General features: G+C 37.1%; 1 protein-coding gene across 8 annotated transcripts in view; it reads right to left on the minus strand.

The window, feature by feature from the left end:
• Positions 1 to 1,732: 1,732 nt before the first annotated feature.
• CLCN3 (chloride voltage-gated channel 3) overlaps positions 1,733 to 23,493 on the minus strand; it is a 108,558-nt gene continuing 86,797 nt past the window's right edge. For 5 of the 8 annotated variants that reach the window (XM_021938938.2, XM_021938941.2, XM_021938937.2 and 2 more), the window contains 5 exons: positions 20,852 to 21,038; positions 17,781 to 18,179; positions 11,620 to 11,836; positions 7,060 to 7,135; positions 1,733 to 5,025 (listed from right to left, as the gene is read on the minus strand). In XM_021938938.2, coding sequence (XP_021794630.1) covers positions 4,867 to 5,025; positions 7,060 to 7,135; positions 11,620 to 11,836; positions 17,781 to 18,179; positions 20,852 to 21,038 — 1,038 coding nt within the window. In that variant the 3' untranslated portion in view covers positions 1,733 to 4,866. The remainder of the gene's footprint in view (positions 5,026 to 7,059; positions 7,136 to 11,619; positions 11,837 to 17,780; positions 18,180 to 20,851; positions 21,039 to 23,493) is intronic. The other 3 variants (XM_021938945.2, XM_021938942.2, XM_021938944.2) reach the window with 1 other exon arrangement.

The following is a 23,493-nucleotide window of genomic DNA, read 5'->3' on the forward strand; positions in this document are numbered from 1 at the left end:
GCTAGATTTGCAGGCCTGAGCTACCACACCCAGCTTATTTTTAAATAAATCCACCAGTGGAATACCCTTCTTTGAATGTCACTACTCGCAACCCAACCTCACTGGTGGCTCCCTCATTTGCTGGCTCACCTCCCCAAATCTAAACATAAGCATGCTTCAGTGCTTAGTCCTTGTACCTCTTCTCTGTCTGCACTCAATCCGTGGTACTCTCCTGTCTCAGGATGCCGCTGCCCGGGTAGCTCTCAGGCTGGGCCTTTCTCCTGAACTCGAGTCTGATACATGCTAATGCCTATGTGACACCCCCACTTGGAAGTATAAAAGACACTTAAAACAATGTCTAAAACCAAAATTTCTCTGCACACAACACCCCAGCCCCAATCTATTCTTAAGTCTTTCCCAACTCAGCTAGTGGCCATTCCATTGTTCTGTCATTAGCCAAAAACTTTGCAGACATCCTTGACTCCTCATCACACTCTACATCCAACCCATTCACAAGTCCTGTCTATTCTACCTTCAACATGTCTAGAATCCAACCACTTTCAGCACCTCCACCAGCTTCAATCAGGTTCAGATCTCTACCATATGAATTATTCCACAGTCTTCTAGCTGGTCTCCTGTTTCCACCTCTACCGCTTTATAGTCTATTCCCAACAAAGGAGTCCGAGGGATCATTTTAAGTCAGATTATGTGACTTTTCTGCCTCACTGGCTTCTCATTTTATTTAGTATAAAAATGAAACACCTACACTCCCAACCTCTTTCCTTATCACTTTCTTCCCTCTCATCCCTCTCCAGCTAGTGACCCACTCGGTGTTCCTTGAACCTGGCAGGAGAATCCTTTGTATATAGCATTTTCCATTTTCTCTTCTTACATTTTTTTCTCGCAGATAAATGTACTTCTCTCACTTTCTGTAGGTTTCTGTTCAAATGCTTCCTTATCCCCGAGGCTTTCCCTGATCACCCTCAATAAAAATGGGGTGGGTGCACACAGGCACACACCTTCACTTTTTGTCCATTAGAAAAACTATTACCATGAGGATTCTTGACCGATTTCGTATATTCTTAACAGTGTGCAGCACATAAAAATCATGTTTTAAAAATTGCTGAACTAATCCATATGTATCACCATCTGACATACTACAGATTTCTCTTCCTGCTGGAATGAAAACTTCAAGAACATAGAATAGTGCCTGGCGACCAGTAATTGTTAAGTAAATCCTCAGAGAATATAAATGATCTACTCTGAACTTTTAGTGTGTTCCTTTTTACTAAAAGCTTAATAGTAAAAGACCACATCTTACTCAAAGGTTGTTACTTACCACCCTCTTCTGGCAGTTCTATTAGCAAATGTCCAAGGTGATTTTTTAAAGACGTGTAAATAAATCGTTTTACCTCTTTTCATGCAAATAGCGTAATTTTTCTTGCAAAAAGAAAAAAAATCACTTTTGAAAGTGAGCTGAAATGATCAGTTTTCTGTAGACCTGCAGCTTTCACTGACAAACAGGGGCGCTAAACCACTGCTGGTGGTATGAACATCCTGCTGTCGATCCAGCATCTATCTACTCTTCTATTGCTCCTTGCTTGCAAAGTGTAGAAATGCTTTGTAACCTGAGAGAAGCATTATAATTATTACCTTTCTGGGGCTCCCTGTGCCAGGCGTATCGGCCTACACTGCATAGGGCGGCAGTGAAGAGGGAGGGCTCTTACAGATATAATTAAAGGCCAAAACCACACATTGTCATATAGATTTTAATAGATTTTCTGATTAACTCATCACAGTAATCATTTTTACTGTAATGATATGCAGCTTTACTACACTAGTATAAATAAAAACAGATAAATACAGCTCTAGGTAACATCACAGGTTAACAAACTAAGCATTCTTTGTGAACCAAAACTGAAAACAATTATTAAGAAGAAGAGATGCTGACACCCTTGCCCATTCTCATCATACCTTCTCAAAAAGGGTATTCAAATAAGGCGCTACAGTTATTATATTGGTAAATTAATTTGCCAATTAGCCAGGCACAACAATTTCATGGTCTCCACTATTTCATTTGGTTGAAAAGGAGACACACCTCAATGTACGAAAAAGAAAATGGAACAGATAACACCAAAGAAAACCACTGAATGCATTAAAAATACGGCACTTTTCCTGTATTTTAGCAGTAAGACACGCTAGGGATAGAAATACACCAAAAAAGAAAATTAATGCTTTAATTAATATCCACTCTGAAATGTCAGTCTCTGAAGCAAGATGGGCAATGAAAGGAGGAGCAGAAATAAAAAAGAGAAATATGGAAAATAAACTCCATGTGAAGTTTTATGAAGCTATCTGCAAAGAAACCGATTTCTCCTTTGAAGGCTTGTAACTCGAGACAGTAAGTTATCCAGCAGCCATGCTGAGGAGTTCATAGTCTAGCAATACCTTGCACAGAGGCAAATACACTTAAGACAAGTTGAAGATATACAGAACTATCATTGAGAAATGATTTTAGTCTGGATGGCCCAAAAACCTTTGAAAGGGCTATGAAGAAAACTTGAAGTCTATCAAAGGAGGGAAGTAATAAGGACTAATCTTAGGCAGACAGCACAGCTAAGAATGTTTCCCAAAATCCTGAAAATTTTGCTCAACTTTCAATCCTCATTATTATATGGCTTCATGATCTTATAAGTCTTCAGGACCTTACAGATCTTAATAGGTATATTATAATTAAGAACTAGGAAGTGAAGAATCACTTTCAAAATGTAAAAACAGCTCATTGCCAGTTGTGTTTCAGAAAACGTCTGTCTGGGCCAGGTGCAAGTGCCTCAAGCCTGTAATTCCACCACTTTGGGAGGCTTACGCAGGCGGACTGCTTGAGCTGAGGAGTTGAGACCAGCCTGGGCAACATGGCAAAACCCCATCTCTACTAAAAATACAAAAAAAGTAGCTGGGCATGGTGGCGCATGCCCGTAGTCCCAGCTACTTGGGTGGCTGAGGCGGGAGGATCACTTGAGCCCAGGTGGTCAACCCTGCAGTGAGCCAAGACCATGCCCCACTGCACTCCAGCCAAAGAAAAGACAAAAATAAAATGTCTGCTTGCAAAAACTTCATTTTCCTATCAAAAATGCATAATTACAGAATATTTAGGCCAGTCCTTTGAGTAAACTGCCTTTGCCAATTGTGAATTAAGACTGTGATTAAAACAGACAATTCCAAAAACAAAAATCCCAAATATACTCCAGTGCATTTTAACTCATCCTGCAAAAAATGTCCAAACCATCATTGACCACTTCAAATATGGATGTGACCTAGCTCGAGATTCAAAGGTTATTTTCATATTAAAATTTTAACTGCTATCTTTGCAATTCTATTGTTTTTAAATTTTTTGTTTGATTTTTTTTTTTTAAGAAGGTAAACACTAACTTTTGGTTTTATTCTCCAAAGTAATGTAGTTTTTCAGTTTTCCAGTTAATGTAGTTTTCCAACTTTCCAGTTAACGTAGTTTTTCAACTTTCCAGTTAATGGGTCAAAATGGACAGGTCAGAAGACATAATCCGGAGGATGGCAGTGAAAGATCAGAGAACGGTTTATGTACACACTGGATCACAGAGAGAGAACCACAACCTCTTTTTAAACCTTTGTTCCCACTGTAAACTTTGTTCATATCTCCATATTTGTAAGTCTGAGTTATTCTATAAAAATCACATTAAAAAGGTAAAATTACTTAAGTGCAATATTAACTGATCTGTATTTTATAAATTTTAATCCATAAAAATATAAATAAGAATGGTAAATTTTTAAGAAAAAAAATATACATTTAGTGCAAGTTATGAATTACATTTCTTCTTCAGTGTCAGCCATGTGATATCTTGAGAAAAGAAAAGAATGACTGATCTAATTTCAATTTTAAAAATTCCAGTGTTTTAACATGCAATTAATACCAGATACAGCTAAACAGAATACTTCCTTCTCTTTACTGTCAAAGCAGCAGCATTTTGTTTAATTATGCTGAACAGCACTTGTATATCATAGTAGTTTTAGAAATAGAAAATTTGCATAAGACCAGGTCACATTATCCATAAAGTCTGAGAGGAAAACAAAAAAGAAAACTGTTTATCCTTTAAAACCAAGCTTCATTGTTTTCGGTTTTGAGCCACATGGCACACAATGAGAGATTTCGTTCAGGCTTCCTTCGAGATTTTACCTGTTTGATCAACCTTTGTTGTGGTGCATGTGTACTGTTCCAAGCGTTTAGTGATGGTACAAACTACATGGTTAATGGCACAAGAAACACTCCCTTCTTGTGATGAAACCTCAGTAAAATCACAGTACATCTCAATATGAGAAAGGACTGCTTCAAAAGGGTACACCGATTTAAAGAGGCTTTGTTACAGCTCAGGAGAGAGAGAGAGAGAGAGAAATAAAGGCTCTTCTGGAATGTAGAAAGGTAATGCTTAACTATACAATTCATGAATTAAACAGAACAGTTTTGATTTAAAAAAAAGGGCAAGACCTTGCAGTTTTATAGATGGCTCAATTCAAAGCAATCCCTCCAGAAATAGGGACTGATAATGTGTCTTTGCAATGTTGGAGCAACAGGCCAGGTGCTCGAGGACTCTGCTGTCATCTCTGTCGAGGCGCAAGCCTGCACTATCAGGCACATCCTCAGCTGAATGCATCCAGTGCAGAACAATAGGAGTTGATATACTGCTTTCTGTTAGGCGGGAAATACCTCACTCCTTTCCTTTTCTCTCCTTTCCCTCCCCAAACAACTCCTCCATTCCACCAGCATTATTTGCAAACCACGTTGCAAAAACCCGGCTTTTATATTTCCTTTCTTTTTTTGTAACGGAGGAAAAAAAAGTAGACGACTCCCTCGGGTTAAAGAGTTGTGCTATTCAACAAATAAACTTCCTCTTCTGTTTCTTCTCTCTCCTCATCTGTGAGATTCAGTTGAACATTATTGAAGCGGGGTCTTGGTTTGCCGTCTGGGCCATATGCCGGAGGATATCTTTTTTTGTTATAATGCCAAGGAGGCGCCTGAAAGGAATAAACAGAAGACTCCCATGAAATAAAAGGGAAAATAAAAGGAGAAGCTAAATCTATAGCTAAATCCTTTTCGTTGACAGGAAGAGAGCAAAGCAAGCAGCCTGATTTTGTCTTTCCAAAAAGTACTTTATTGGTAAAGATATTAAAATTATCCAGCAACCATCCTTTGGTATAAAAAGTTACTATGGTCACTAATAGTATGACAGCCTTTCCACTGAGAGTCTGAGGACTGCATGCCTCAATGCAGCACAGCTATTTTGATTAATGTATGCCAACAAAAAAGTAACAAAAAATGGATGGATGTATGAATACGAAATGATACTGATCCCATCTGAGAAGGAAAATTGATTGCCATCACATGAAGAAAGCAAAAATGATGACCAAATCCTCTCAATACTTTCTCTATTTATTTATTTATTTATTTATTTATTTATTTACTGAGACAGAGTCTTGCTCTGTAGTCCAGGCTGGAGCACAGTGGCGCATCTCAGCTCACTGCAACCTCCGCCTCCTGGGTCCCGGTTCAAGCAATTCTCCTGCCTCAGCCTCCCAAGTAGCTGGGATTACAGGCACGTGCCACCATGCCCCGCTTATTTTCAGACAGGGTTTCACCATGTTGGCCAGACTGGTCTTGAACTCCTGACCTTGTGATCCACCCAGCTCGGCCTCCCAAAGTGCTGGGATTACAGGCATAAGCCACTGCGCCTGGCCACTTTCCCTTTTTTTAACCAAAATTAACCAATTTTTCAAAGATAATTTAAGGATTGCCCACTTGTATCAGAATCTTCATGAAAGCACATACTATTGAGATAAAATGCATATAAAATGGTCAACACAGAACATCAATCCCAAACATCAGAGCCCCAAGAACAAAGCTATAAGAGAACCCAAGTTTCTAGGACACTTATCAGTGTTTTCCTTTTTTTGATTTAGGCCAGAAAAGTTAAGATACAGTGCTTTTATGAAAGTCTTAGTTGTTAATGCTTACATTAAAAGATAGGTGAAAAATCAGAAAGCAGTCCTAAAAGATTATTACAGGTGAAGCAGAAAGCGGAATGAATGAGTTGCTACGATAATATTCTGGTTAGTAGTTTTTAAAAAAAGGATGCATGAAACACTTGTGAAATATTAGCATACAACAAGAATACATAATCAGTTGTGCACTTAAGCAAACTGGGACAAGTTTCATATAGGTATGACAATTGCAGGGCAATATAATTTCAGGCATTAATTGCTAAAGCCAGACATTTTTTATGTTATGCAGTAAGATAATTCAAATTTGTAGTCATGAAAACACTAGGACATAAAGCCAGTTAAAATGAATGCATTTGACTCTAAAAGCTGCTATAGCATTCTAGAAACATCATACAAAAGGGACACACACATAATCTAGGTACAATTCACTAATGAGATGGCAGGACACACACTGTGACTTTGAAGATATGCAGGGTATAGCAGAAAAAGAACTAATGCTATGATCACAAATAATATACACATTACACTCTAGGTAGTGTGCCCATTAAAAAATCAATTTAACTGAAAGCAATTCTAATTGCTAAGCTCCTTTAAAATCCTTTAGGAGCTTAGATTTACCATAAGACTACCACAAGATCAGAAAACATTTAAAAAAAAAAAAAAGGGCTTGGGGGGATGGGTCAGACATTTTTAACCAGTCAGGAGTCTTCTGAGACCGGTGTATCCACTGAAGTAGACAGATTTGCCATATTCACTTTAAGAATGTCCAATAATATTCACTTATTCCACTACCAAACTGTTTACAGTTCTGAAATTGTAATGAAGGATTTGATGAGAGGTGTTACTTTTGCTTACTTTCTATAAATGGGATTTTGCACATATCTAAATTTATCTTACAGACATATTTTATCAGATACAAATGTAATTGGCAGCATAGTAGGATATTTTTGTTCAGCAGATATCTGGGAAAGAGAGAACTCAACAGTTCACAAGTTTCATGCTTCCTGACTTCTAAGGTGTCTAATGAGGAGATCTGATATATCTAATCACCAAGGGTTCGACGTGCTGCTTTAGTTGCTCGAGATGCTCTAATATGTTCTTCTTTGTGATGATCCCCAAGACAATCCTGAAACAGATTATTATGCTAATAACTGTGTGAGAAATTAAATTAAAAGAGGTTCCAATCATAATGATAAAGAATGAGAGAAAAAATAAAAACATGAACCATAAGAATGAGTCTCATGAACCTTAGGAAATAAAAACAAAAATGATTTAAAGTTCCAGGTTCCTTTTGCATAAATTCTACTGACTTTCAAAAGTGACATAATACTAATCTTCAGTATTAGTGAGTTATTTTTCTTTTTAAATTAAATATTATGAAAGTTTGGAATGAAGATGACTACAAAGCAAAATACAAAATAAACTTAATATTGATACATAGCTATAGACCTCTGATATGTAGAGTTTCATTTACAATGTTCTTTCCTCAGAGGAAAATATTTTTCTAATTTCTATGATGTCACAACCCAGCAGCTATCATCTGGATCTACCTTCACGAAAAGGTAGGAAAAGGCTGTGAGACTTTAAAAATCCCGTGGATTTTACTATAATTTCAAATTCAAATTAAAGGCAATGTGCACTGAATAAATAATGCTGACCAAAAGAAGCACTCCCTAATGTTCAGGAGCTGTGACCGCCACTTCTTAAAGCAAGCTAATAAAATGTATTTACGATTAGGAATTAAAAGGACTTTCACTTTCTGCATTTTTTCCTAAATAACAATTGTTTCTCATTTAGCATGTCATTGTTATCACATCAAGCAAAGTAATGGACATAAATTCTCATAATGAGGATACGTGAAAATAATAAGATTGCCAATTAAAATAAAATTATGGTTACTGGTTTTATAATGGAAATTAATGTGGCAATATAAACAGTGAAAATTAAAAAAAAAAAAAAAAAAAAAAAAACCTTAAAAAAACTTTAATCTTTAAATTCTGGAAGCCCATCCAAAATACCCTTCAGGATGACTGGACATTTCCCTGATGATCTCATTAAGTCAACCTCCCTGTTAAACAGCCTTCGAACATTCAGACTTGAATGATGTCACCAGGAGACTTCAAAGTAGCCTGTTCCTATAGCTATGTCCAGGTGTAAAATAGTTACTTAGCTTGATGGCTGGGGTGGGAGGTGGGGGAGCAGGAGGACAGAGAATGGGAAGGACAGAAATGGCTTCTCTGCTCATGTTTTCTCATTATTACGTTAAAAATAATGTATCGATCCTTAAAAGTTCTCAGAGCATGGGAGCAACTTCCCCCTCCAAAAAAGCTCAGAAAATGCACTATATAAAATGAACATTCACTCATTCAACAGATGTTCTTCATCGACTAAACATTTGAGTTTTTTTTTTTTAAGCCATCAATTCACTTTATTTTATTGTTGTAGTCAGGAAATGTGAAAATCTTGGCAATTAATTAAATATAACACCAATTTAATTCTTACTCATGCTTTTCTATCCAATTATACAGAATGATTAATTTCAGTTAGTATCATCTACATTGTAAACTCCACCAAATCACAAAATATGCTATGAGGAAAGTTACAAATGTATAAGGACCCAGTGGCAAATGTAGAATTTTACAAAGTAATCTCTGTATTTATGAAGTAAAAGCCCTAAAAGAGGGAGAAACCTACATTAATGGAGAAGAGTGATTCGAGCATAAGTCCAGAGTGCTACTTAGTAATTTTACAGATTGGAAGGAAAATCAGTGCAAAATGTGGCTCATATAAAAGATTATTTGCTGTTTCCTTTTGGGCTAAAAACTAATGATGTAAGAGTTAACAGGGCATAACCCAGCATTTCCAAAGCATGTTCCAAGAAACACCAATTCCCATGAGTTCTTCCATATCCTTCCCTGCAACCCAAAAATAGCTGCATTTTCAAACAAGTCTGGAAAACCATGTATCCTATTACCCGCGCCCGCATCTGGGAATCAAAGAATATCAACATATTATAAATTCTGAGGAGTTCCATAGTAAAGAAACCTCAATTGTATTTAATCCAATACTTCCCAAACTCAGACAGTCACAAACTGTTTTTTTCTCAGCTACTCCTATTAACATCCTGCTAATTCCACCAAGATTAACTGATTTTGAAAAATTCTAAGTTAAAAAATAAAGTACAGAAAATCAATGGCTAATTTAAATTTTTATAATTTACAAATATCTTTCCTTTTCATCTCTCTATTCTTTTTCTCCTTGCACCTAAGGTTCCAGATTTGTTATCTCTCTTCCTCTAAATAACTATTTTCCACTTCTAAAAATGCAGTATGAAGTACACATCAATGATAGCTATGCAGAACTTCATGGTCTCCATTAAAAACCAGAAGATAAATCATTTCTTTTCTGGGTTTTAAATAATTTAAGTGAGAAAAAAACACCCGATTTCCTAACACACTTCAGACAAAATAAAGTCCCATGAGCCACTTCCCTAAATGATCTCTTTTCTTCCCATATATGTATCAATTTATTTTCCTTGACAGAATAAGGAAAATATGATGAAAGCAATTAAATATATTCCCTTAGAAGAAAGTCCAACCCCTTCTTTCATATGAACAGGCAGGACCAGACAAAATTTTAATTAGCTATCCACCCCTTGCCCTACACACTTCGTTATTTTTACACTTTCTTTTAAACAGTTTCCTTTCTAATATCTACGCTGCCAAATACCTGGGAATTAATCAACAAACTGAAATATGAAAATTAATCCCTAAAAGTTCTGTGATCATAGTTAACCATAATTCAACAGAATAACATTTACATTTGTTAGTACACAAAAGAAAAAGCCATGCCAGGAACAGAAAACAACTTGAAGCAAATAATAGTTTGTAACAACTCAGCTTAGGTTCAATTGAGCCACTTAATAAATAAAAGGGCTCAAGGACTAGCAAAGCTTTATGAAAAGTTACCCCATTTAGTACTGAGTTTTTAAAATTAATGAAGTTGGTGCCATTATTTATTCAAATATTACACACAAAAAAACCAGTAATAATTTATGACATACATCTCTTCTCCAATCAGTATCTGTGGTATTTAATAATTCTAAACTCCCTGCCTTTAATTAAGGGCTTTATCTCTTTAATGATTTATTTCATATTCCTGAAGTTATTTTAACTAGCACAGTGAAAAACACTAAACATAGATCTAATTCTCCAATTTCATATTTCTATTCTTAACCCAATCTAATACATTGGCCAAAAAATGTTTTAGTAGTTTAAGAAATCACAAAGAAAGAGAATTTCTATCAGTCACTTACAACGCAAAACAGTAGCAAGAGACTGGGTTTTCAAGTCGGAAAGACAGTTTGATTCCTTGAACCATGACTTGTTCACCACATGACTTTGGGCAAATTATCGAAGCTTTTTGAGCTTTAATTACTACATCTGTAAAGTAGGGATGTAACTATCTACTTTGCAGAGGTCCCGCAAAGTTAAATGAGAAAATACGAAGGTGTTCAATAAACAAATGTCCTTCCTTTTCTGTTCTTTTCTTCTTTCTCTGGACAGGAGTCACATATTCTGTCACCAATGTGTTTTCTATAACATGTTAAAAAAAAAAAAAAACTGCTAAGATTCTCTAAGTGTTTAGTATTTCAACCAGTTTTACGCTGTTCAGGGTTAGCCATTCGGTTTATGCATAATCCAACACCCTCTGTTTTTCCTCTCTAGCCTTTCTGGTATTTGCCTTCAGATAAAACAACATTCTTAAGTTCAACAAGAAAGAATATATGGTGGAAATAAAGGGTCCTAAAGAAAGAAGTGTGGAGAAACAGATCCGAGGTCCAGGAAAAGAGCAGTGGTGATGAAGTAGTGTATTTGCCAAATTAATTCTGCGCATTAAGGTCTCCACAACCCCCATGACATCTGTCTCTTTCCTATATTCCTGTCAATGGAGAAACACTGGCAGTCCATGTGTAAAAGGTGGAAAAATAAATTATCAATGTATGCATTTTAAATACATGAGTATTTGTCTTTAGCAGTTATATAAATATAAAAGATTTGTATATAGAGAAGGTAGACAAAAGGAAACAAAGCATTTGTTAAAGGAGATTTTTAGCTAATTTACAAATTTCATTTAATTATATATTCTTTCCTTCATTACATGATAAATCAAATACTGGCTGAAAGAGTAAATAGCAAAATATCTAGAAACTTATTGTACTAGAAACTTATATACTAAAAATGAAACATTTACAAAAACAATACAGGGTTTTGCAGTGCTCCATACAAGTTAGGTCCACTCTTCCCCTAGGAAAAGCAGCACTCTAAGCTCAACATGCTTTCATGCTGGAGATCTTTCAGCACCTCTTTTCCAACTTTGAGGGATTATTTACAAATGCCACTGTTTGGCAAAGAGCAGGCAGATGACATCTTTCTTATTCTATAGTAAATGTGAAATTTGATTGACTGATCCTGTATTTGTGCCTATACCATACAACAGACTTTCCCACCTGGGAGCTGACTCACATGCTCCCCTAATAACTATACAGATTCCACTAAAAAGGATCCTACATTCTAGCAAGTGAACGGATTCCTGTGGTACCAGACTTACCCATTGTGAGTTACAAGGCACTGCCTCAGTCCCAGCTTTCGGAAAATATCCACCACAATCTCCATTGGGGTGTGGTCTGTCACTGTAAAAGGGCTCATGTCAAGAATGCTTCGAAGCTTCAATGGCCGAGGACTTTCCGCTGGAAGAGATGGGGTGTGCTGTGCAAAACACACCCGAGAACTGCCAACAATACCTTCTTGTTTTTTCCTGGCACTTTCTGAAAAGAGAGAGGAGACCAACACCTTAAAATTGATAGATTGTTAAGTAGGCAACCTGTTTATTCAGCAATAAAAAGAAACTAATGTATCCTATGACTTCTGACCCCTTCATTTTTTCCTATCTTCTCCTTAACCAAGAAAGGAGTCAACTGAAAAGCCACTTAGCAATTTTTTATATTTGATTGAATTAGAAGTCAACAATAATATATCATCTTCATGGAAGAAAGTATTTTTTGGTAAAGTTATATCATTGTACACTTTTCTTTACTGAAGCTGTTTTCTAACTTGGGGGCTAAGGAAGTGGGTTTGGAATATGGGATTTTAAAACCTACACAAATTCTGAGCGCCGTTTATGAAAGGAATCCATCATCAAATGAAGCCTGCCTCTGCTGAATGTTACTTATTCTGCACTGGAGGTGGCACTAAAGAGAGTTTCATCCTTGCTTTGATTATGCTGCATCCTCCATCCCTATGAATTAGCTGCTTCTTTTTCTTTTCTCATGTTAAAATATAATTTTCTAGAAGAGTCATGAACATTACAGATGAGATGAAGCTACAATTATGCACATAATGCACACAGACTGATTTTGGGGGCTTGTTTTCTTTGTAAAGGCTTTGTTAACTTCTCTCCAGTGTGCTCTGCTTCAAGTTCTTCTGTCCTGCTGCCTACTTCCACTCTACCGTTGAAAGAAAGAAAACAAAAATCTGAATGAAACTGGTGATTAAAAAAAAAAGAAAGTCCTAGACAAGAAGTGGCAAAGACAGAGTACCTGATGTAAATGACGAGTTGATGGGTGCAGCACACCAACATGGCACAAGTATACATATGTAACAAACCTGCACGTTATGCACATGTACCCTACAACTTAAAGTATAATAATAATAAATAAATTAAAAAAAAAAAAAAAAAAAGTTCAGAGATCACACCAGACGGAGAAGGAAACTCAATGAAGAGAATCTAAAAATAAAATAGTCATTCGGCTTTACGTTTCTACTTTGAGTTAGTATTAAAACTGAGTATATACAGATATGATATTTGTTATAGTGCAAATATTTTGGCTGGCCATGGTGGCTCAGGCTTATAATCCTAACACTTTGGGAGGCCGAGGCAGGAGGATCACATGCGCCCTGAAGTTCAAGACCAGCCTAGGCAACATAGAGAGACCTTGTTTCTACAAAAAAAAAAAAAATAATAATTAGCTAAGCATGATGGTGGTCCCAGCAAATTGGGAGGCTGAGGTGGAAAGATCACTTGAGCCCAGAAGTTCAGGGCTGCAGTGAGCCATGATCATGCCACTGCACTCCAGCCTGGGTGACAAAGCGAGACTCTGTCTCAAAAAGAAAAATTATATTTTGAACACAAATTTTACTATAAAAATATTTAAGCCATAATAAGCATCAGTCCTAAATTGAGAAGCAGATACTACTGCAAACAATGCACTGCTTTTTACTCCTTTTGAACACTACAGCCTTCTTAACCATGTTCTAACACATCTGAGTAGGAAGGCACTAAGTAAAGCCCCAGCAACTAGCACTTACTCGACCACCTTAAAAGCATGATCAGGCCGGGTGCAGGAGCTCACGTCTGTAATCCCAGCACTTTGGGAGGCCAAGGCGGGCGCATCAACGGAGGTCAGGAGTTCAAGACCAGCCTGGCCAACGTGGTGAAACCCTGTCTCTACTAAAAATACAAAATTAGCTGGCATGGTGGTGCATGCCTGTAATCCCAGCTGAGGTAGGAGAATCGCTTGAACCCGGGAGGTGGAGGTTGCAGCGAGCCGACGCCGCGCCATTGCACTCCAGCCCGGGCAACAAGAGTGAAACTCTGTCTCAAAAAAAAAAAAGGATCATGGCATAGAAAAGAAGTCCATTAGCAACTGACATAAATGATTTTTGAAAAATACCCATTAAGTTGCTTTAAGCTCGTAACAATCTAACAACTGAATGGTGTCTGACAACTGAATAGTGGAGTGTAAAACTACTAGAAGTATCATTAATGGATTCACAAAATAAGACGTAAAGTGTGACATCAATAGTATAAAATGTGGATGGGGGAGTAAAACTCTATAATTTTTGTATGCAACTTTAGTTGTCACAAGAAATATATAGTCAAATTCAGAATGCTCTAAAACTACAATGGGGTTTGTAAATCATTTCTAACTCTAGTATAAAAGTTGAAAGAAGAATTAAAAGAACTACAGCAGGCCAGGTACAGTGGCACGCGTCTGTAATCCCAGCTGCTCCAGAGGTTGAGGAGAGGGGACTGCTGAAGCCCAGGAGTTCGAGTCTACCCTAGGCAACACGGAAGACCTCATCTCTAAAAAAATAATAACTATAGCTAAAATAATTCATTATTAGATATACAACATAAAAAGATGTGAAGTGTGATATTAAATAGAGTAACGTTCTGAATTAAAACTAACCTCAATTATCAATCTTAAACACTGACAAAGTAACAAACATTATATCGTCAATGTAATTATACTGATTTAAACATTTAATAACAAAATACGTAATTTTAGAAATTTTTAAAAAATTATTTAATGGAAAGTTTCTCCTACATACAAAGCACCAGAAGTGAACATTCAATCTCTTTGACTTAAATTTGTCGTTTAAAAAATAACACTTTTCGCCAGGTGTGGTGGCTCACACTTGTAATCCCAGCACTTCAGGAGGCTGAGGCAGGTAGATCGTTTGAGTCCAGGAGCTTGAGACCATCCTGGGCAACATGGCAAAACCTTGTCTATACAAGAAATACAAAATTTAGCCAGTCATGGTGGTGCGTGCCTGTAGTCCTAGCTAATCAGGAGAGTGAAGTGGGAGGATCACCTGATGCCGGGGAAGTCGAGGCTGAAGTGAGCTAAGATCGTGCCACTGCATTCTGGCCTGAGAAACAGGGTGAGATGCTGTCTCAAAAAAATAAATTACTTTTAATCTTTCATTTCATTTGGAAATTGTTAAGGAGAGGGATTTTAGATACTCTCCCCACACAAAAAAAATCTGAGTTAATTAGCCTGATTTAATCATTCCACAATATACACATGACATAAACATACAATTTTTATCAATTAAAAATAAATAAAATGTAAAAAACAAGTATTACTTTTACATAAATACAGTTTTTTCGTTTGTTTGTTTTTTAGAGACAGGGTCTCACTCTGGACTCCAGGGTCCCAGGGATCCTCCTGCATCAGCGTTCCCGGTAGCTAGGACTACAGGTGGCATCACCACACTCAGCCTATTTTTTTTTTTTGGTAGAGACCGAGGTCTTGCTATGTTACCCAAGCTGGGCTTGATCTCCTAGTGCCAAACAAACCTCCCACCCTGGCCTCCCATTTAAAAATATTTTTGATGCTATTCATTCAAGGGCCTTTGAAATAAAGAACATTACAATTTTCATTTTCTTCATTTTTAAAAGAATATTTTTGGTGCTGTTCATTCAAGGGCCTCTGAAACAAAGAACAACATTAGTTTTTATTTTCTGATATAATTCAGGCTTTTTTTTTTTTTTTTTTTTTGAGACAGGGTCTTGCTCTGTCACCCAGGCTGGAGTGCAGTGGTGCGATCTTGGCTCACTGCAACCTCCGCCTCCCAGGTTCAAGTGATTCTCCTGCCTCAGCCTCCCAAGTAACTGGAATTACAGGCATGCGCCACCACACTCATGTATTTTTTTGGATTTTAGTAGTAGAGGTAGGATTTCACCACGTTGGTCAGGCTGGTCTCAAACTCCTGGCCTCAAGTGATCCACCTGCTTCACCTTCCCAAAGTGCTGGGATCACAAGCATGAGGCAACACACATGGCCTCAGACATTTGTTTTAAAAGTCTCAGCATTCCTGTTATGGCCCTAAGTAATCTGAAACATCTCATTTGGATCTAATATTTTACAACATTCTGCTTTAGTATGAAACAGGGGAATCGATCTAGTTTAGCATATTTCAACCATCTTATTTTATGAGACAGCATGGAAATTTTTTTGTCCTTCAATAAAATATTTATCATTATATAAATTATATGTATTATATAACTATATATAATACATACATTTTTAATTTATATAGAGACCTGTACACTAGGTTTTCTATATATAACCTATATATAATGTGATGTTAATATTTATATAATTATATAATTTATATATAATTATATAAAATATTTACATACATAATTTTCACATATAGATATGTACTTTTAATATATAGAGAATATATATATCTCTCCCATATAAAAATTACATATATAAACATATGTAATTTTAAATTTTATATATATATAAAACGTAGTATACAGGCCTGTTTTTCCCAGTTAAAAATTAAACTGGGAAAAATTACAGTTAAAAATTAAAACTTTACAAAAACATACATGGGTAAAACATTTAAGGTGTGCTTAAAAAGTCATGTGACTAACATTTCTGATGACATGGCTTGACACCTCACCTACAGAAAGTACCCTCATTCCCTTAAACCAACATTATCTCCTATCTCAATATTCTCTCTCTCAAGACAGTGATGAAACTTTAAAAAATACATCCACACAATCAGTGGGATAATGAATAGTTCTTAATTTCCACACTTTAAAAACCTGCCTGGCCTTTTCCCCCTAAATTTCTATGTAAATACTGAAATTCTGACCTCCTTTTTCTTTTCTTTGGCTGGCTACTAGTAAAAACTAGAGAATGGGAATCTTAAACAATGATATTATTTTCTGACTAGATCTAGCCATGGTAATGGCTAAAAAACTAAAATGCTTGAATGGAGCCAAGCATGACAAAATACTTTGTCATCAGCGCTGGCAACTACTATTGTATTAGCTAAGTAAAATTTAGAATGATGGGATTGCTAGGCCTTGAAAAATCCTTTCAAAGCTGTAGCCTGTTCCCAAACCAAACAAGCTGTTCTCTGTAGGACCTTTTTTCTTTTTCTTTCTTTTCTCTCTCTCTGCCTAATGGTTCTTACAAATTAAAGACTTTCTAGTTTGATTTGAGAAACACTCCCCCATATACACTGTCTGGTTTTGTGCCATTCAAATGGCACAAAAATTATTTTTAAATCCTTTTGCAATGGCCACAGGGGTAAGCTGGAAGGGAGATGATATGCTCACAGGAATGACCTTTCAGACAGACCAAAGGCTTGACACTTCCATTCAGGGTCAGTACTAAAAACTGGGGAGTAACAAAGCAACGACTCGATGTACCTATCCTCAGTCACTTTTTAGCGGTTGGAGAAAGAGATATAAGATTGCACCAAAAAAAAATTAAGTCTTAATGGCCTCCTCATCAATACTGCAAGACTATAAGGTAAAGAGAAAAACAAATTTTAGAGAAATACAACTGTAGAAAGTTTATCTCCAAGAAATATACTATGGCTAATACCTTTAACTAGTACTTTCAGGAAATTCTGCATAAAACACAACAGGACTGATACATTATACTTTTTCAACCTGGCATTTGATCAGAAATAAAAATCTCAGTGATAGTCACTTTAAATCATTTATTATAAATTAATATTATAATCCTAACTCCGAAGACTGATAAAGCAAAACAGTGTTAAAAAAGAGACTGATGAAGATGAGATTTTCAATAACTTGTATTCCAATAAGCCAACTTTATTAAATACAAGAATGTATTTGACTGAATGCATTTAGCTAAGGTCTTACATTACATGCTATTTTGAATAACCAAGATCAACTATCAAGGCTTATCGGAGTGGGAAAAGAATCTGACTCCAATTTCTGGTACAATGCCAGATCAAAAGATAAAACCGTATTTAGCAGAAAACCATCCACTGAAGCATACCTTCCTTTCCTAAAGAACAGAAGATTTTAAGGGACATAAAATAACATCCCTTGCCCCCACAAATCCAACCCATTAAATGTTATTGCTTATTGCTTTCCTTTCTTCCAGAAATCCATCTCATATATACATATATATATTTTTGAAAGGGTACCTATTGCAATTGTCAGGTCTCTTCTGAGGGCAAATCCCACTAATCTCTGAGATTCTTTTGACATTATGACAGGAAATCCATTGTAGCTGGTTTCATTAATCATGTTTTCTATATCATCCACTGTCATATTGTCCTGTGTCAGGACAGCTAAGGGAGGATCGTTCCTTCGAGGTCTCATGACGTCAGCAGCCAGGGTGGTGTGAGTGAATTCTTCTTTTGCATCCAAGAAAGGGTATCCATTTAATCGGATGTGCGCTTCATAAATGCCTTCCCTGCCAAAGGCATCTCCAACCCATTTACTGGTCATGACTGCAGCCATAAGGGGAACAATATATTCCAAGCCTCCAGTGAGCTCAAAAACAATAACCACCAGGGAGACAGTCATTCTTGTCACACCACCTGAAAAAAGCAAGCACCCACTGGTTAGGAAGGACAGGATCCTCACCATTACATTTTATTAGAATTTTTGCAGTAGGCAGTTAAAACCAAATGGCAAATATAACTCAGTCAGGGAAAAGCATATCATCTAAAACTGCTACTCCTCTTTTAGGACAATAATCACTACTTTTAATAAAATCTAGAGAAACACCAATTTTCTTTGTTTATAACAGAGAAGACTATTAAAATAACATTTTAAAAACCTGTTTATTTCACATTTTAAAAAAATCAAAGTTTATCAACTAAAACAATTTTGCCATTTTCGTTTACTGCTGTAGCAAAGACATAATTTAAGCCTTATACAAGCTTATTATTCTAATTATTAAGGAATTTGGTAAAGGACTTCATGGTTTTCTTTGCTACAATCTACAAATTAAACTCATATATGGGTAGAATGTTAATATAATAAATTTCTCCTCTAAATTTTTTTCAAAAAGAGTAAAATACTTTGATGCCTTTGATTTACATTAACGATGCAAGTAATATCCACCCACAGAAAACTATTTGGGCCAGGCACAGTGGCTCATGCCTGTAATCTCAGCACTTTGGGAGGCCGAGGCAGGAAGATCACTTAAGTCCAGGAGTTTGAGATCAGCCTGGGCAATACAGTGAGACCCTGTCTCTACAAAAATAAAAACTAAAAGAAGTAGCCAGGCACGCTGGTGTATGTCTGTGGTCCCAGCTACTTGGACGCTGAGGTGGGAGGCTCGTTTGGGCCAGGGGCTTGAGGCCGCAGTGAGCTGTGTTCACACTACCTATGGGATTCTCACTGTTATCAACTCAGTCCAAGCCCTCATGACTATTCCTTTTTTACTTTGTATTTTTTAAGGATTTGGGGTCTCACTCAGTTGCCCAGGCTGGTCTCAAACTCCTGGGCTCCCAAGATCCTCCCACCTCAGCCTCTCCAGTAGCTGGCATTACACACATGTGCCATCATGCCTGCTATTCCTTAATTATAATACCATTTTCTCTGACCTCCTTGACTCCAGGCCCCATTACCACTGTATAAGCCATGTTCCCTGGCTAATCTTTCCTAAGTACTAGTTTTATTGTGTTGCTCTTTTGCTCAAAAACCTACCAGGGCTTGTCAGTTCATACTGTATTAAGCTCAAGCTCTTCCCTTTGTTTTTTACCTAAAAATAGAAAGGAGACAGATCCTACCACATATTACATACCTACCCTATGCCAGGCATGTCCTAATCAGTTTACAAAGACTTGTTTTTCAAACTAGGCACTTACTTCACCAGGCACTATTATAACAGCTTTACATGCATTTTATCTCATGTAATCCTCAAAACAATCCTAGCAGATCACCAGCTGTTATTCCTTTTTTATACAGAAAATTAAAACTTCAAGAAGGAACTTTCTCAAAGTCATCAAACTAAAAATGACAAAGCTAGGACTGCCACAAATCTGACCAACTTCAAATATAAAATCATCCTGACATTAATCAGGTTTCTTGTCTTTTCATAATCCGTTCCTTCTCACCAACCCAACTTCATTTCCCAAAAGTACCCAAAATGTACTCTCTACTTAGAGTCAATTTCTTCAAAGCCTTATGAATACAAAATTTATTCCCATCCTAGTTCGTCTTCACATTATAATCTTCAACAAACTCACCTTTTCCTTAAATTCTGCTAATCTTTCAAATAAAGCTCATGCCTATTCTTTCTGAAGTACTTCAGCTCTTTCTTCCCCTATATTCCTACCATACTTAGACTCTTTTAAACTTGTATATATTTGTTAATATTCCTCACTATTGTATTCTCAGTGTTCATCTTGTCTCCTCAACTTGATTAGAGTTGAGATTGGGTCCATGTTCTTTTTGTATTACTCACTGTATCTAGCATAATGCTAAAAAAAAGTGGCCACTTAATAAATACTTGCTAATTCGGTGAAAATGATTCTGTCCTTCCCTTTTAATTGATAATACATTTTAAAAGATCAATAATCACATAATTTTTATTCACTAAACTGGTCAAAATGGCAACTATTATTTAATATTATAACCAAAGTTTAGCTGACATTTTAAATATGAAAAGCAATAACCATTTTTTCCTGCCCCAACAGACATTGAATAGACTCAAGTATTTAATGTAGGTATTTTGCTTTTCTTCTCATTAAAATGAACAGTTACCTCTTCTCATTTTGTAATGTACAGCTTAGATGACGGAGCATGGGTAAATACATCTGTTACTAAGGCTAACACTAAATCATTTCAGAACCAAAGTCAAGCTACTCTGAAACTTTGTTGCAATGCTAATCTTAGGTATCAAGCTATAGTTGCTATAGGTAGGCCAAGATCCTTAACAATGAAAGAATCAAAGACCTCTTTGGTCAGGATTCAAATTAAGCTTACGTTGTACTTAGATGGCTTCTGCCATAAAGTATTAAGTTATATTACAGTATGTTAATTCCAGTAAATTCTTGTATTAACAAATGTTGTAAGACAGAAAACCGGTACTGAATAATACCCTAATAGTACTACTGTTTCTTATCTGTTAAAATATTTCCTCCCTGCACCTCCTTTACTCAACCAATCTGCCCACCAATTAAGCAAGAATGTGTCCCACTTTGTCTTGGCTCTCTCAAACTAGCAAACATCCACACACAGGCAGACACAGCCATATTACCTAAGCATGCAGCAGCACCAACCATGGCATAAAGGCCAGGTGTAATGCAATCGGCCCCAACCTCACACCACTCCTTAAAGATAAACCAGTCATGGTGATAGTAGGCAAGCTGCTCCACCGCAATCCCCACAATCCTTCCTGCGATCGCTCCAATGGCCATGCTGGGGATGAACAAGCCTGATGGAACCTATAACAAGAACAGAACTTTTAATGGGGCAGAGATCCTCTACTCACATGCTTGAAACTTATATTCCATGTATTTGTTTCTAACATTTTTGATTCTATTCACATTAATACAGCAAAATCCTAGTACAAATAAAACTATAGCAAAATCTTGTACCTTAACAATCCCATGAATTCAGTTACAAAATAAACCACATTCTTTAGGCCAAAGAGAAAACAACTCAACAGTTATTTCCTTTAGCTCAAGGGTGCCCTAATGTCAGTCCCTAACAAAATTTTCATTAGTCCATGGTGAAATGAAAAAAAAAAAAAGAGGACAATATTCTGGATACAATATTGGGTGATAGGTGCAATAAAATCTCAGAATTCACCATTATAGAATTCATCCGTGTAACCAAAGACCACTTGTAACCCCAAAGCTACTGAAATTAAAAAATACGTATTTTTAAATGGACAATATGAAGTATTTTTCATAAAACTCAACTGATTCAGTTTTAAGCACTGTCTTTTACTTCAAGATTATGTGATTATGTTCTCCTACATATTTATGAATGATGAAAATGGTAGGTGCTATTCATCTTCAGTGATACGATGCTAAGTGGACAGACTTACCAGAGTTGCCCAATATTTTGACTGATATAGACATACCTCGTTTTATTATGCTTTGTGTTATTGTGCTTCACACAATAATAACACAATTGTGGTTTTTACAAATTGGAGGTTTCTGACATCCCTGCATTAAGCTAGTCCATCAGCATGTGCTCGCTTCTGTCTCTGTATCACATTTTGCTAATTCTCTCAATACTTTGAAATTTTTCACTATTATTATATGTTATAGTGCTCTGTGATTAATGATCTTTGATGTTATTGTTACAACTGTTTTACTGCACCATGAACCATGCCCATAGAAGAAAGTGAATTTAATGTGTTGTATGTGGTCTCACTGTTCCACTAACTGGCTGTTCCCCTGTTTCTCTTCCTCTCCTCAGGCTTCCCTATTCCCTGAGACCCAGTGATATTGAAATCAGTCCAACTAAGAACCCTACAATGGTCTCTAAGTGTTCAACTGAAAGCAGAAGTCACGTCTCTCGGCTGGGCGTGGTGGCTCAAGCCTGTAATTCCAGCACTTTGGGAGGCTGAGGTGGGTGGATCACTTGAGGCCAGGAGTTCGAGACCAGCCTGGCCAACATGGGAAAACCCCATCTCTACTAAAAATACAAAAATTAGCCAGACCTCATAGTGCACACCTGTAGTCCCAGCTACTCGTGAGACTGAGGCAGGAGAATCGCTTGAACTTAGCAGGCAGAGGCTGCAGTGAGCTTAAATGGCGCTACTGCATTCCAGCCTGAGCAACAGAGCAAGACTCTGTCTCAAAAAAAAGTCACGTCTCTCACTTTTTATCAACAGCTAAAAATGGCCAGGTATTGTGGCTCACGCCTGTAATCTCCATCCTTTGAGAGGCCAAGACAGAAGGATCACTTGAGGTCAGGAGTTAGAGACTAGCCTGGGCAACATAGTAAGACCCATCTCTACAAAAAAAAAACCAAAAAACAAAAAATAGGCTGGTGTGGTGGTGCATGCCTGTAGTCCCAGCCACTCACAAGGCTGAGTCGGCAGGATCACTTGAGCCCAGGAGTTCAAGGCTACAGTGAGCAATGAGCACTCCAGCCTGGGTGACAAAATGAGATCCTGTCTCAAAGAAATAAATAAGTGGCCGGGCGAGGTAGCGGGCACCTGTAGTCCCAGCTACTCGGGAAGCTGAGGCAGGAGAATGGCGTAAACCTGGGAGGCGGAGTTTGCAGTGAGCTGAGATCCAGCCACTGCACTCCAGCCTGGGCGACAGAGCGAGACTCTGTCTCAAGAAAAAAAAAAAAAATAAGAAAGCTAAAAATAATTAAGCTTAGTGAAGAAGGCATGTTGAAAGCTGAGGGGGGGCCAAAATCTCAGCCTCTAGCCGCAGTCAGTCAAGTCATGAATTCAAAAGTTCTTGAATTAAATTACAAGTGCTATTTCAGTGAACACATAATGATTTAAAAAAAGTAAAATAGCCTTATTATTGATATGAAGAAAGTCTTGAGTGGTCTAGACAGAAGATCAAACCAGCCACGATATTCCCTTAAATCAAAACCTAATCCAGAGCAAGGTCCTCACTTTCTTCAAGTCTATCAGGGGTTAAAGAGGTGAGGAAGCTACAGAAGAAAAACTGGGAGCTCGCAGAGGTTGGTTCATGAGGTTTAAGGAAAGAAGCTGTCTCTGCAACATAAAATAAAAAGTGTAAGGTGTTGGGAGGCTGAGGTGGGCGGATCACGAGGTCAGGAGATTGAGACCATCCTGGCTAACATGGTGAAACCCCGTCTCTACTGAAAATACAAAAAAATTAGCTGGGTGTGGTGGCAGGCGCCTGTAGTTCCAGCTACTCAGGAGGCTGAGGCAGGAGAATGGCATGAACCTGGGAGCCG

Source organism: Papio anubis, chromosome 3 (genome assembly GCF_008728515.1).
Source record: "Papio anubis isolate 15944 chromosome 3, Panubis1.0, whole genome shotgun sequence".
NCBI lineage: Eukaryota > Metazoa > Chordata > Mammalia > Primates > Cercopithecidae > Papio > Papio anubis.